This window comes from Ceratotherium simum, chromosome 3 (genome assembly GCF_057802395.1).
Source record: "Ceratotherium simum simum isolate JZ-2026a chromosome 3, ASM5780239v1, whole genome shotgun sequence".
NCBI classification, from domain to species: Eukaryota; Metazoa; Chordata; class Mammalia; order Perissodactyla; family Rhinocerotidae; genus Ceratotherium; species Ceratotherium simum.
Window position 1 is genome coordinate 32,063,530 of NC_141902.1, and position 16,397 is coordinate 32,079,926.

The 16,397-nt window shown below is 41.4% G+C and overlaps 1 protein-coding gene across 1 annotated transcript; it reads left to right on the forward strand.

Moving 5' to 3' along the window:
* Positions 1-3,941: 3,941 nt before the first annotated feature.
* Positions 3,942-8,702, forward strand: LOC147917519 (formin-1-like). Its single transcript, XM_087429069.1, has 3 exons — positions 3,942-5,802; positions 7,865-7,973; positions 8,654-8,702. The coding sequence occupies exons 1-3, from the start codon at positions 3,942-3,944 to the stop codon at positions 8,700-8,702; spliced, it is 2,019 nt and encodes a 672-aa protein (XP_087285195.1).
* The last annotated feature ends 7,695 nt before the right edge of the window (positions 8,703-16,397 follow it).

A 16,397-nucleotide genomic window follows, 5' to 3' on the forward strand; every position in this document is an offset into this window, starting at 1 on the left:
GAAGAAAGTTTATGAGGTACATTTATCCAGATACAGACACTAGCAGAGATGCTAGACTGATGGCTGAATCCTAATAGTCTATTCTTGGGTTGAGAGAGCTATTTGGGAAGAACCATGCATAGTTATTCTCTGCTCCAGAAGCAGCTCTGTCAATATTCATTGATGATAGTGGAGGGTGTGTACAACAATTTTGATAAAAATAATTCCAAACTATGGAAGAGAATAGGGAAGTAAGAGTGTTTGAAAAATGTTTGTTTGTGTTTCTTTACAGTAATATATCTTAAATTTCTTGGACTTTCAATGTTCAAAATTGTAGGAACGCAAATTCTAAAACTCATCCTAGGACCAGAAAACATGAAATAATCTTTTTTTCCCAAAAGTTTTCTCTAAGATGTCCTGTGGTTGTCAAATTGAGGCAAGTTGGGTTGTCTTTGTGCCACTGATCTATCAATACCTGTGCTCTTGTGCATTCAGAGGAGAAGCTAGTTCTTTTCAAATGACTCCACCTTATAATTAAAACACTTCACTCCTTAATCCCTACCTTTCTTTGCAGATAATGTCTTTCGCTTGAAATTTTTGTTAAATGATAAGGCCTAGAGAGAGAGGTACTAGGAGTGTCTTTCTTACTTGCTTGTATGATCAGTGGAAACTCAGAAATTGTGAATACATGGCATGAATAAGTCCATTTGTATCTGGATTTGGACCCCCAGAATCTGATAGAAGAGTGTTTTATCTTGGAAGCAAAGTATAACTCTGCAACCTTTTTTGTTTTTTAAATTTTGAAAATTTCAAGGATGGGACACTTTTCTTTTACAGTTGATAGGGACTTATGGCCCTTATGACATGGCCAATGTTGACACCTAAAACCTAAAAGTCACTCCTTTCGTCTCTACACCCTATGGTTTGATCCCTAGTTGAAATGGTCTTTATCACGGTACTACACCATGGTTGTGACTTTCACTATTTTTACACACTATTCCTCTGCAAAAGAAAATGTAGCAATAGAAGGGAAATGTAACAGGTCTTTAAGAAGGGATGGTGGATGAGGTTGAAGAAAAGAATTGAAGGGTACAACTGGGTATGTGACTCCTGTTATTGTCAGAAAAGGGAGGAAGAAAGGCTTGCTTGTATTGTGGAAGCTCTATAGTTTAATCTAACACTAGCTTCTGAGGCATGGGTTCTGGTATCAGTTTGGCTATACTTATTGAAAGATTTGACAGGTAGGGTTTACACACTTATAATAAAAGCATAATAAGATGTTAGATTATTTAACTTTAATTTCTTTAGCTACAAAATATAGGGAATTATCTTACTGCTCATTGCTTTCTCAGCCTCTTTCGAAGTCTCTTTTCCCTCCATTCATCCCTTAAATATCTCTGTTCCCAGTACTATGTTCTGCAAGCTTTGCTTTTCTCAGTCTGTGTACTTTTCTTGAGTAGCTTCATCCAAGCCAATGACTTTTAATTCCATGTCTTATGCATCCTGACAATCTTCATCTTTTAACGGTATGTTTAGACCATTTACGTTTAACATAATTATTAACATGTTTAGATTTAGCTTTACCATTTTATTTATTTCTGTTTGTTGCCTTTGGTTTTTGTTCCTCTCTTTCATTTACCCTTTTTTGTTTTCTTTTGAGTTATTCGAACATTTTTTATTATTCCATTTTAATATATCAATGTATTTTTGAGTGTATCTCTTTGTATATATTTTTTAGTAGTTGTTGTAGGGATTACAATATGCATGCCTAACTCTTCACAGTGTAGTTAGAATTAAATTACTATTATACTTTACCACCATATAGGTCCCTTTGTCACCCCTTTTTATATCGTAGTTGTCTTGTGTTTTATATGTACATATTGCAACCCCACCAAACAATATTATGTTTTTTGCTTTCAACTCTCAAACGTCTTTTAAGGAACTCATGAGAGGAATAATATTATATTTATATAGATATTTACCATTTGCGTTGCTCTTCCTTTTTTTATTGCTGACGAAGATTCGCCCTGAGCTAACATCTGTGCTAGTCTTTGTCTATTTTGTATGTGGGTCACCGCCACAGCATGGCCACTGATGAGTGGTGTAGGTCCGTGCCTGGGAACCAAACCTGGGCCGGCGACGTGGCGTGCACCAAACTTAACCACTACGCCACGGGGCCAGCCCCTCTTTATTTTTTAAAAAAATTATTTTATTGAGGTTATATTGGTTTATAACATTGTGTAAATTTCAGGTGTACATTATTATATTTCAGTTTCTGTATAGGTTACATTGTGTTCTCCACCAATAGTCTAGTTTTTATTCATCACCATATATATATGTCCCTTTACTCCTTTCACCCTCCCCTCACCCCCTTTTTCCTTCATTTTCTATGTTTTAAGTTTCTTTCTGGCATCAGTTTCATTCTCTCTGAAGAACTTCCTTTAGCAATTCTTTTAAAGCATGTCTACTGGCAACTAATTCTCTTACTTTTCCTTCATCTGAGAATGTCTCTATTTCACCTTTATTTTTGAAGAATATTTTCACTGAATATAAAATCCTGGATTAACAAGTCTTTCCTTTCAGCACTTTGAAAATGTTGTTCCACTTCCCTCTCTGTGAGTGCTCTGAGTCCTCCTGGCACTTCTGGGTTGACCAGATGTCTACAATTTTTTTTTTAACCTTCATTTTATCACTCTTAATTTCATCTGTCTTCTTCAAGAAGTTTCTATTACAAAACCCCTCTTCTTTTACCTTCCTGCACTCAAAATGTACTTTTGTGTAGCTTTTTACTATTTAGAACCATTTAGAAAAGAGCTGAGTAAAATAATTTACTAAAGATATCAGTGGTCAATAAATGGTCATTGTGTTACCCTTCCCAGGAGAATTTCTTTTAAGCGTGGAAGTCTTGAAGACTAGGCAATGCCTTAATTTAAGAAATGAAGTGTTTTAATATAGAATTCTAAGGTCCATGCTTGTGTGGGGGTACGTTAACCACAGAGACATTTCTGGGATCCCTCAAATCACACGAGGGAGCAGCCACCTTCACTGCTTATGTGACATTTCAGCCACTTTGATGGTGAAGACATTGAAAATCCATGCAGGGCCAGCAGTGGCTTACAGATTTTTGCTTTTTCTCTGACATTCCATTTGGCTTCAAATAGGCAAGAAGTAGAAAAAACAGAAACAAAAAAAAAACTTGATTAAGACTCCTGAGTTATTTATTTAAATTTTAAACTTAAAATTTTTCACTTGTACCACTTTTGGCAAAATATATGAATTATGTTCAGAAAAGACTCCAAATTTTTGGCTAATACTTTTCCCTCACACTGCTTTAATTTAAATAGATAATGAATCTCAAATCTTAGAAGGTGCTTTTCGGAGAGTAAAAAGGCTTGACTTATTCTTGCAAAGTAATATTCCAAACATGAGTTATTAAAGTGGCTATATTTGCTAAGGATCTCCAAGTCCCCTTTCCTCAGGATTTCTGGGAGGTATGTTAGCTCTGTTTTAAACAAGAACCTGAACTGAACCCTTTAGAAGTTGAGAGACCTGCTCTAGGGTATACAGTGAGTTCCCATGTGGGGAAAAGGGATTTTTGTCTTGGGGCTAAAATTAGAGCACTCTCCCATCTCTCAACTGTAGAAAAGCTCTGTTGGTCAAGGGCCGGGTGGGAGTGGGGAAGAGGTTGCAATCAGCCTCCTGGCTGATGCCTTGAGTTGGTTGGGGTCAGCCGAGAGGAAGGGTAAGTCATGGTTATGCTTTGATTTTTGTCGGTGGGTGATTTTTACACTCTGTTAGACAAGCTGCTTTCTTCCCCTGTTCCTCTAACAGGCGGTCTCATTGCTGGAGATGACTGTCAGCTGCTTTCCCTGCATAGCCACCATCACATGCCCCAGCACCGGAGCCTGGGAAGCCTGACCACAGACCAGCATCTCCGAGGCATGAATAATTAGTTAGGCATAATGGAAGGCACTCACTGCACCCTCCAATTGCATAAGCCCATTACCGAACTCTGCTACATCAGCTTCTATCTTCCAAGAGGGGAAGTCAGAGGATTTTCATACAAGGGCACCGTAACTCTAGATAGATCCAATAAAGAGTTTCATAACTGCTACCAAGTCAGGGAGGGGTCAGACATCACCAGCCTCAGTCTGCAGCCGAATGAACATCCAGGCGACATATTTTTCAAGCAAACTCCCACGAAAGACATTCTAACTGAACTGTACAAACTCATAGCAGAGAGGGAGAGACTGCTGGCCGACCTGCTGAGCTCAGACCACATCCTGGGCATTACGATGGGGAACCAGGAGGGGAAGCTGCCAGAGCTGTCCGTGAGCCTGGCCCCCGAGGACGACAGTTTCCAGAGTGCTGACGACTGGCAGGGGGAGCCCCTCGTGGGCTGTCTCAATAAGAGGAGCACCCACGGGAACAGAAAGCCTCGGAGGTTTGGTGGAAGGAGAGAGAGCTTTGAGACGCAGCCGCACAAGAGGACAAGAAGAAAAGGGCGTGGGCGTCGGGAATCGGCTCTGCAGATGGGAAAGGACCAGATCTGTTCCAGCAGCTCCCTTCCTCTTTCTCGAGGGAGGCCTAATCTTTGGCTCCTAGAGGAGAGAGGCAACTTGCTCCCAGATGGGGCACTTACCTCTTCCCTGCAGAGGCGAGAGAGCTACCCCCTGGAGACCCCCAGGACACTGGCCCCTGACCCTGGCTTTGGGAGCTTGGGGCCGGCTTTTGAGGATGCCAAGTTTGGAAGAGGAGGCCGGGGCCCTGACTGCAGCTCCACAGAGCCAGGAGATGGGGGTACCTGGGGGCCGCAGAGGGGGCCTCACAGGCTGGCGCATCAGCAAACAGGTTTGTCTGCAAGTCACGAGGACCCTGAGAAGCATCCAGAGGCAGAGAGGGGCCAGAGGGAGAAGTCTGCTGAGCAGACTTGCACAAAGAAACCTGTTTGCAAAGTGGTGGCCAAAGTCCAGGATCTGTCCACTCAGGTGCAAAGAGTGGTTAAAACTCGTCCTGAGGCTGAGGGAAGGATTGACGTTTGCCCGGCGGCCCAAGGGGAGTTTATACCCAAAGCGGACTTGCTCATCATCTCGGGAGCCAAGGCGGGGCCCCGTGGTTCCAGGCAGCGGGGCAAGGAGCAGCGAGGGGATGGGTCATTGCAGTCATCAGCCAGGGAATGTGTGCCAGCCAGCACGGAGGGGGCTGTGAACAAGGTCCTCCTGAAAGTGATAGAGAGTGAGAAGTTAGATGAAGCCACTGAAGGGAAAAGGCTGGGTTTTCCCCTCAGCACGACAGCCACCCACACCCTGCCAGAGGCTAGACTCAAGAGGAGAGCTGGGCTGCCTCTGAGTGGCCACAAAACCTTGTTTCTGGATCTGCCCCACGGTGTAGGGCCACACGCCTCACAACCAAGAGGTGATGAGAAGAGGTCGTCCCCCCCAGCACTGGCAGCTCTCAGCATGGTATTTAATAATTCATCCTCTCAGTCCGGCACACACAAACGGCTGTCACCTGTTCCCTCACCTCTATCTCCAAGGCTCCCTGGCCCTCAGCAGCATCACAGGATCCTCCGGCTCCCTCCACTGCCTGGCGAGAGGGAAGCCCCTCTTGATGACTCTCCCGGTGGAAAGAGTGGTGCCTTCTCTGGGTCCCTCTCTGCTGACTCCTTGGAGCCACCATCATCTGCGAAGGTCACGGAGACCAAAGGAGCCCGCTCGGCCTCCCTCAGAGCAGACCAACCTCGGTTGGTGCCTGGGGAACGTTTGGAAAAGAGCTTGGGGCCTGGGAAGACCACAGCTCAGCCCCAGCACCAGTCACCTCCAGGTTAGTCTTGTTTAAGATACTTTAAATCGGTTCTTGGGCTATTCACAAACTGTCAATCTGCTTGTGCTTCGCAGAAACTGGCTAATTAAAAATGAACCAAAATTTCTGGTCCTGTTAGTCAATTCATCTTGTAGCAAGAAAACTGGGAGTGGTATAGGGGAGTGTGGAGATGGTGAGGGTGGTGTTGACTTACGGGGTCAGAGGTGTTGCTTCCAGAAGGAATACTTTGTAAATATCTTTTTTTATTTTTATTTTTCACATACTCTAAAGCTGCCTCTATGGTTGCTTAACATAGGACTCTCAAAGGAAACAGGAACAGCAGAGAGAAGTAGCAACTTGTTGCTGCCTTTGATGCTAACACTGGGTAATTGGCCCCTTGATCCAAATTCTGCTGTTCATGCTGCTTGAGTAGCTTGGATTTGCTGGAATTCTCTAAGCAGAAGAGCAAAAGCATGCTGTGTCTTTGCTCATCTCTCTGTTATTAGAGGTTTTTGCTTTTTAGTAAACACCTTTATAAGCATCACTATTTCATGACAAAAACTTTTTTTTTTTACTAGAAGAGAGATGAATACAGTCTAAATTGAAGAAACTTGGTTCAGATTTTCTTTTTTTTAAACTCGGTTTTTTTATTTCCCAAACAAGCACTAAGTAATGTTTATTCTGAAGTTATGTTTTATTTATGGCTTTCTACTGTTACTAGTATAACATCATGTCTTCTGCCAAAGGTGCTAAAGAGCTAATCTGGCTTTAATGTGATTTAAAATTTTACATGAAAATAATTTTGGGGGTTCTGTAAGTGAGCTCAATAAGACCATAAAAGACAGTGTATAAGAAGTGACACTCCTGTGTTCATTACATTTTCCAGGCCATGTGGCCAGATGCTCAGGGTTTTGTGTGCCGTTGTGTAGGTAATAGGTTCTTTTTCAGCTAATAGGTCCTTTCACAGCATATGGTCAATGCTTTGTCTAGGGACCGGCTCGTAATATGATATATGGTCTCTTAAAGGTTAGAGAATACATCATGCGCAATTTTTGAGATAAAAATATCTATCTAGGAAAGAGGAATTTCAAACATTTTCTATTCATTTTAAACTCTTGACATTTTATAAATTTCTCTAAATCATTGATCCAGGTGGTAGATTAAAAATGTAGTAAATGCTTTTCATCTTGTTTTTGCAATATATTGGTTTTAGTTTGATAAGACTTGCTACTTTCGTAATATAACCAACCTGCTTCACCAAGAAAGTCATACAATTATAGATTTTATATCATGTATCATCGAACCCTAGTGATGAAAATTCTTTCTCCCTACGGATGCTGGGTACTTTGAAATACTTGGAAAGGTAGTCCTCTGCAATTAGTAGGTCAGAAACTTTTGGAGGCATGGGCGTGGACCAGCTGCCTCACTTCCCAAGGTTCTTTTTATTTTTATTTTTTTATTATTTTTTTTGTGTGTGTGAGGAAGATCAGCCCTGAGCTAACATCCATGCTAATCCTCCTCTTTTTGCTGAGGAAGACCGGCTCTGAGCTAACATCTATCACCAATCCTCCTTTTTTTTTTTCCCCCAAAGCCCCAGTAGATAGTTGTATGTCATGGTTGCACATCCTTCTAGTTGCTGTATGTGGGATGCAGCCTCAGCATGGCTGGACAAACGGTGCGTTGGTGCGCGCCCGGGATCCGAACCCAGGCCGCCAGTAGCAGAGCGCGCACACTTAGCCGCTAAGCCACGGGGCCGGCCCCCAAGGTTCTTTTTAGAAATCACACCAAATTCTAGGATTGTGTGTGCCTCTCATCCAGAAACTGTGCATTTAATACATTGAGCTTCAGTAAATCTTTTTTTCCCTGATTTAGAATTATCTTTTTATTTTGTTGTCCTTTTTCTATATAAAAGAATATTATAAAAGCTCTATTGTATCTGGGTCAAGACAGGCACACAGAGGACATTCAGTTTCTATGGTGACTGACCTTGAGCCCCCTGAGGGGCAAGTTCAATGGATGATCACACTTTCCCTTGGCCTCTCCATACAGTTGTTCAGAACCCTTCCCTTTACTTTGGCCCCAGCCTTCCATTGGGATCTTCATAGCGCTTTCAGGAGCCGGTCATTAAAATCACAGGGATTCCTTGGCAGGGAGACTGTCTGGGCTTCTAACCGTATAAAAGGAGTTGGAAAGTCGGGGAATAGGAGTGGGAGAGATCTTTTTTCTAGCATGGATAACTTCCCTTTTGCTGGGACCTTCCCTCAGGACATCCAAACATCATCTGTTATCATCCTGCACTTTTTTGAAAAGCATGAAGGGAGGGAGTTCTCGAGATAGTGTCTTTGATCTGTATCCTGTGTCCTTGTCCCCTTTCCTCCCTTTAATTCCCCTTTTCCGTAGCCATGGGTCCTCTTCCTATTCTGAACCCTTCAGTGGCTTCCTGCAGCTGGTGGGTCCACACGGGGAGAATTTTCCTGCTTCCAGCTGCCTTTGTCTTTCACTTCGTTCTCCCCCCAGCCCCTCCCAGCAGAGGCCTCAGACAGCCCCCAGCAGCCCAGACGAGGGGTGGGTAATTCATTTAACATCACCGCACAGTGGCCCTTTATCTAAATCCACCCCCACCTTTCTCCCATGTTAGCTATTAACCAGGTTGAATTTATGGTCTGTGGACATTTATTTCCTATGGAAATAACATCTAGGTAATTTATTGAAGTGATGTGATTAAGATTATCGAAAGCTCTCATTAACTGTTCGAGTAAGAGATTAAGTCTGGCAAAAGTAATCAGATGCATTTCCAGTTGGAAGACTTTAGTGCTTATGGGCAAAGTAGCAATTCCCAGGAAAAAGTGAAATCCGCTCTTTCTTCTCACAGGACCAAGCAGTTAAAGCCAGCATTACCATCCATGCAGGAAATAGCATAAAGGCATCACAGAAGCTACTGGTCCACCTCCTATTGGCTGTGTCATTTTCCTAACTCTTCATCCCAAGGGCTACACACAGGAATTTCTTGTTTAGTGGTGATATGATCAAATAGAGAATATACTAACAATGAATGGTGGCCAGATTTGTCTTCTCATGGTCCCCCCCTTCTCCCCCACCCCACCTTGGAATTGGTTTTACTGTATTTTATTTTGGGATGGAAACTGCTGTAGAATGTTCCCAAGCCTTTGTGGAACGTAGCATTTTCTCAAACCTTGGGGGACTCTAGTTGTGCTAACCTGCATAGCAGTGTCCTTGGGGCTGGGATTCTTTCCTGTTTTGGTGGCTTTCACTTACCTCTCATCTGAAATAGACCCTTTTAATGCCGGAAGGATCACATGGAACTTGGCTCACCACGCTCAGGAAAATAACCAGTGCTTCACTGTGCTCTTCAGCAATCTCGTGATCTTTTTCCTTTGATTGAAGTCATCGAGGTGGTGATGGAAGCATATGCCCCAGGCATAGTTGTTCTTGATATTGTAAGTCATTTGATCAGTGCTTGTGCCCATCAAAAGATGTAATGTCAACTTATTAAGAGTTGAGAGACATATTTGTAATAGATTTTGTTGTATCTAATGGTACTGTTAAAGCTTTGATTTCTCTCTGGGCATATATTATTGGGAGTAGATATAAATTGTTTCCGTATTAATATTGAGGTTTGATGCAATTCATAGCATTAATGGACATATATAACTATTTAAGATGACTACAGAAAGTATGTAGTACATGGAAAATTATCTGTAATTAATGTTAAGAGAGAGAATAAGGTTCAAAAATTGCATATACCATATTATACCCATATAAAATAAATATGGGGCTTAAATTGATAGGAAATACATTGCTTACTTTTGAGAAAGTAAGAGGGTTGTAATTGAAACTATATGTAACTTTGACCTAGCAACCCTACTAAATTTAGGAATTTAGCTTACGTAAATAGTTGCACCAGCAGAATACACACATAAGGGTGTTTACTGCAGCATTGTTTGTAGTGGCAAACAGCTGGAAAAAATTTGAATGTCCATCACTAGAGAAATGGCTAAATAAATTATAATATATTTATTCTCTGTAATATTATGAGGCTGTTCAAAGTGTTGAACTAGATCTGTATCTAGCAAGCTGCAAGATAATATACAGCATGCTCTCAGTTTTTATAAAGACAACAAGTATCACCTTTCTCCATATATGAGGATATATGTTTGATGTGGGTTTGAATATCATGGAGACAAATGTAGAAGACAACCGGCCAGGTTGTTCACATTCTTTATCTAGGGGCAAGGCAGAGTGAAGGTGGGGAATGAGGTGAAGGGGAAGCATCCAGAGCACTGGGGAAAGGTATTAACTTCTTTTCTTTACATATTTACATTGTTTCATGGTTGTGGTAAATGTGTCACTTTTATGGTTTTTAAAGAGTGGTTTAACTATGTTTTAAAGAAAAAGACAAATACGACACCTAGAGTGGTTGTGTGTGTGTGTGGGGGGGGTGGTGGTAAGATTATACCTAACCACACTTTTCTATATTTCCCCCACGTCCTTTAATTAGGCAAGAAGCTCAGTATTAAGACTAATAGTGTTGTTACGAAGGGAATAATACAGGTTGCTAGAGAGCTGTAAAAGCAACATCTGAGAAGGACTAGTCAGGGAGGCAGGATTGGATGAGGACAGAGTATAATCCAGAAACCAAGAGAAGAGGGCAGTTCAGAAAGGCTTCTGGATGAGACAGGGTCCTGACAGGGAACAGACACCCCCGGGCCTGAAGGAGCAAGGGAAGCGGTGGTCACTGGAACCCAGACAGGGGAGCTTCATGGAGAGGACCACACAGCAGGAACAGTGGCCTGTGGTAGAGACACCTCACAGAGAGGAGACTGCGAGAATAAGTATCCTGGCCTCACGCTGCCTTCATCTTCTGCCTGGAGCCTCCTCTAACTGAACCATCCAAAAGATAGAGAGTGAGGGAGCCGGTGGAGGTCTACAAGGTCAGCCTTCCAGGGCCAAGAGCAGGGTGGAGAAGGGTCACAGTGGACCTGGAGGGGCAAATGGGAGACCAAGATGATGCAGATAGGTTGAGCCGTGAAGACCAAGAAATGTAGACAGATAGAATGGTATTTTAAATGAACACAGGGTAAAGAAGAATGTGTATGTGTGTGTGTGTGTGTGTGTGTGTGTGTGTATGTGTGGTATATGTTTTGTTATAAACAGTGGGTATCTTGATAATAAATGATGATTATGCTCTGTTTCGTTTCTTTGTCCTATGACCTTTCTACCTCTTAATTTAATTTGGCTGACTGTTTCTTTTATAGTAAAAAGTTCAAACGTAGAGGAAGCGAAAGGATTGGAAGATCTTGTGATACAGTTTTTAGCCCATGGATTCAGAAAAACTATCTGGTTTTTAAAAACAAAGCTTTTATATTTAACAGTGATTGATATCACGTTGTGCTTGGTTGCTTTTTGTAAAAAGCACAAAAAGAACTTAAAAATATCTTCCCCAATTATCTCAAATTAAGAATTGCTAATTAGCATATGAAATATGAAATAGATTTTCTACTAATGAACAATTTGTATTTGGAAGTCAGTTTCTGTATGAAATAAATGATGAGTGTTTCTCTCATCCAGATTTTGTTTTTCAAAAGGGGATATGTTTCAAAGACCAGGACCATGACAGATCTGATGTTTTAAAGTCTCAAGCCTGCTCTATGTATGTGAATTTTTTCCCATTAATTTCAATTGTGCTTTGAGGTTAGCACCTTCTGTTGAATTGTTTTTCACTTGTCTCTTTTCTCTTCTTGGATTCAGAGCACAAGATTTAAAGCAGGGTTGGCAGTCTGTGGTCCTAGGTCATACACATCTATCTAAAATAATTATAAAGACATAGAAATGGCAGAATTAACACTGTGGTTAAAAGTAATAGCCAATGAAAAATATAAAAGGGAAAACCACTTTTAAAATAAATAGATATTACATTTTGAAGAAAAATTGATCGTATATGTTTTGTCACATAACCATTCTGCTGCATAGCATTGGTTGGGGCGTAAAAAAAGACTTAAACTTTTAAAGTTGTAATTGGATTAAAAGCATTTTATCAAATTGATAAAGCAAAGTACTGAATATTGGAGGTGTCTGTTTTGTTTTATTCCTCATGGACTCTTGTTGGGGAGAGTGCTGTCTGAAAACACTGGACACCACTCAGCCTGCTTTCTCCTTCTTGATAACTCTTGTCAGGTAAATGTCTGTCTCTGCCCTTCTTACTTCATCCACTTTCTGATCACTTACGAGGATAGGAAGTCCTGTTAGATAGATCTTAAATGGGAATCAAACCATGTTTAATACATTTTGGTCACCCCTGGGCTGTGATGTTAGGCCATACTCTCCCCCTAGAGTTCCTGTGTGCGGTCTGGTTGCTTGGCCTCCTGCCATAGCATGTTCCAGAGTTTCTTCATGCTCATAGAAGGTCCTAGGAGTTTTTTCCACAGTCCTGGATTGTTCTAGAACATTGAATCAGATGCTTTCTATATGGCCCAGAGCCTTACAGGAAAGAACTTGAAACTAGGTCAGAACTGGGATTCAGATATCTATAGGATGTAGAGGGACTGGTGGGGTCCTTGAAGGATATGGAACAATACGGAGGAACAATGGACGATGGAAGAAGTATCAGGAGAGAAGAACAAGTCTGGGCCCAAAGTCTGTGCACAGGTGTGTCCTCGTCCTCCTAGGAGAGCCCCTACACTCTATGGCAAAGGGGCTTTGGTGTGGAGGGAAGGAAGAACTTTGTCATCAAAGCCCAACAGTTTTGCAGTGTGGAAGAGCTCTTTAAGAGAAGCAGAAATTTTCTTGCTGGCCATTGGGAGAGAAGAGCCCCAGCTTCAGTATTCTGAAAGAGGTCGTTAGCAACCCCTTCAAGGGCAGCAGAGTGACAGCAACAGAGCAGAAGGGTGGCGAGGGCTGCAGGTCCCCACACATGGAAACCTTGGGGGTCCCCTGTAAAGCATAACAGAGGAGGAAGGGCCTGAGAGAAGACTGGACTTCACGCTAAGCAAGTGAGCGAGGGCTTCCGACATTGAGATTCAGATTTTTGTGTTTCATGTAACACAATTTTATTGACAATAAGGCAGTAAACTGGATCATCCAGGTTTCGCATATTTTCCCTAAAATGTTACGATATGTGTTTTTTGTTGGTTTGTGTTAAATCTAAGTTAAAGTTTTGACATTAAGTTTTGCGTTTGGAGGGAGAACCCAAAAATAATCCTGTGTCTGATTAAAGCTGTTGGTTTCCGGGTTAGCCCAGAGGAATTGTGCAGAGTAAATAACGTGTGGCTTGATCCTAAGCACAGTCTCCCTAGGATTCAGACATAGGTCTAGGCACGTCTGGATAATTAGATGGTTAGACCTGTCAGGAGTCTTTTGCTTGAGTGTTCAGAAGATTGTCACAGGGCAGAGATGCATGAGAAAAGGATACCAGCCTCGTGGGGTGGGCCAACACTGAAAATTACATAATGTGTGTCCTCCAGATTCTCTGCTGGCCCAGCCCCTGTGGACTCATGTCTGGATCACAGGGAGAGAAGACTGCAATAAAAAGCAGTGTGAAAGTTTGAAGAGTAATTTTACTAACATTTCCTTAAGATATTGAAGGCAGGGTCTGCATAATAGAGTGTATGTAACAAACTTGTGGATGAAGAGTCCCTGCTTGAGGTTCCCAGTGTGACAGGGAACCTGGTGGAATGAACCAGATTTTGCCTTGTCCTCAGGAGAAGTGGAGAAGTGGGAGAGGTAGGCAGCAGTGCCTTGGGCAGCACATCTAGCACCTTAGCTGCAGTAGCCCTGGTGACAATTCTAGCAGCGTCAAGAGACACTTTAAGCAGCCAGACAAGAGAGGACAGCAGCGATGGTGGGGAGGATTGCATCTGGGAGCACATGTGATTCCTACAAGGATTAGGGGAAATTGGTGTGGGCGGAGGGGAGCACCCAAACTGGTAGAGCCAGAGAAATACTGATTTTGCCCCCTGTTATTACTCCCCTGACTGCATTTGCTGGAAGGAGTAATATCAAATTCATAGGGTTCTTTTGAGATCGGATGAAATAATGTCGATGAAAATACTTCATCAAACATAAGAAAATATTAGCTTCTTATAACCACAGATTGTTGTTGGCTCATAGGGTCAGAAAGGATTTTAATCATCTACTCTTGTTGGCGATTTCCAGTGATGAAATGATTCCGCAAATAATAGTTCACAGCTGGTTATTCTATATGGATTTCTTGATATTCTCTCAATTAAACCTTCTACATTTGCTTCTGTTTTTTAAGTCACATCTTTACTGGTCTCTTATTGTTTTGTGTAGGTTAATTTTAGATTTTCCAGCTAATTTGTGAAAAACTTGAGGGTGGCAATCATTTTTGATACCTCTGATGCACTCTTCACAGAGTCTGGTCCACTCAATAGCTTTTGAATTTAATCAGGGGAGTTTTATTTTTAAATTAAAGTAATTAACAAGGAAATTGAAATTGAATTTCTAATTCCAATGTCATCCCAATAGGAAACCATAAATTAAAGAATGATATAGCAAAAGAAAAGGAAAACAAAGGTACCCTGTCTTCCTATCAATTATTTCTGAACCGCCTGAAGTCATATCTTCCCTCTACAAAGGTTTTTCAGTTTCTGCAACTAAAAGTAATCTTTTTTCTCCTGATTTTTTGGTCAAGGCAGTGGGTTTTGCACTGTGATTATTTGCATCTTATTATGTTAGTATATATTTTTTATAATACTCTCTTATTATTTTATGTGTCAATCTTGAGTTCCCATCAAGCTTTTGGATGTAGAACTCTATCTCATACTCTGGGTGGACAATTTGCAGTTCCTTGAATAGTATGTCACAGGGTAATCAATATGTATTGGTTTAATTAAATTTTTGTGATTGTCAACTTTAATTAAAAACAACCCTCCAATTTACAAGTGACAAGGCAGTGACTGTGAGAGACAGATTGCCTAGGAGTAGTTAAACAGAATGGTTGTAAATTCCTTCAGCTGGTGTGCCATACAGCAGAGTGAAGTCGGTTTGTCCCCACCGTGCTCTTGGTGTCTCATCTTCGTTTGAAACTATTTCTACTGGTGACAGTACACAACAGAATTGAAACAGATGTTTCCTTATTTTTTTTTTTTTTTAAAAGATCTCCTCAAAGACAGGAATGGTGTCACATTCATCATCATTTACCTGAAATCAGGTTCAGTAACTGACATGTGGCATGTATTCTAATGAATGTTTTTATTGAATGAATGAATGATGGATGATGAATGATGAGAAAACTTGATCTGCAAACTGGTAAAGGGGCAAATTTTTTCCACTTGTCCTATGTTAAATAGAATGAAACTGGTTTCATGCCATATTATGTGATTACTATCATGTTGTTTTGGAAGATAATGCTTTATTTTTAAAGTAACCTTAAAACTATTAATCTCTGCATAAGTTTAGAAATCTGAATGTACTCAGAGGACGGGAATGAAATTAAACGAAACTTGGGCCCTCAAAGCCAGGTGTTTATGTGAATAAAGAAATTGTTATTTTAATTGGAATAACTTTATAACATGATGAATTTTACCAGAACAAACCTTTTGTAGTCTTAAAATGAGACTTTATTATTAAAGCCAGTCACCGAGGGGTAGTCAAGTGATCAAACTTGAAGTGGAAACCAGAGGCGACTTACTGATTCATGAATTTTGCTGGCTGGTCACAGATTAACCATGTTGTATTATGCATCATCAAAGCCCAGCACATTTGCGCCAAGGTACACTTTATGACCCAATATGTTGGTGAACTAGAATGCTGGGCAGGTACTTGTAACTCTTCCAGGCTGTGATTCAGGGGGTCCTGCAAGGCCCACCTGCTGGGTGCCTGATGCCCACCATTGAAGTTTGCCTTCTGTGTGAAAGCACTGTTGCTAGAATAGTTGTGTATAATACAAATATAAGTTGAGGTGTGATTGATTTACAAAAGCTATGCACAAAAGCCTAAGTCATGTTAATTTGCCCATAAAGCTTCTGTTATTAACTAGCAGAGCAGGATCTTTAAAGAATGGGTTATGGGACAGGGTTCCAAGAATGAAAGTAGAAGTCAAGGCCAGGAAAGGAATGGGTACACCTAGATAATGGCATGAGAATCTGAGGCCCTGGACCAGGGGGGCAGTATGATAACACCAGAGACCTTAAATACATCCTCAAAGTGCCTTTGCATTTGTTATGTAACTTAACTGAATCATGGAAATGACATGCCATCGTGTTCACAGGTCTGCCCTCCCTCAGGGAGAGGGGATTATTCTGGGCATGTCCCTCAGGAGACAGGAATCTAGGAGACTATTTTAGAATTCCTACCACAGTATCCTTCCATTATCTAGAACTTTCCATTCCCTTTCTGGTCTTGTCTTCTGCTTCCACTATCAGAACTCTGTCCCTACAACTTTCCAAATTGTAACCTAATCTGTATCCACAGTAGGCTATTCTCCATTTCTAATCATAATATACTGGTTATGAGTGTGTGTGCTAAAGTTGAACATTTTCATGTCAAATCCCAGTTCTGCTCCCTACTGGAAGATTGGCAACTGTCTCAACTCCCTCATCTATAAAGAGGAGTGATGATAATATCTATATAGTAGA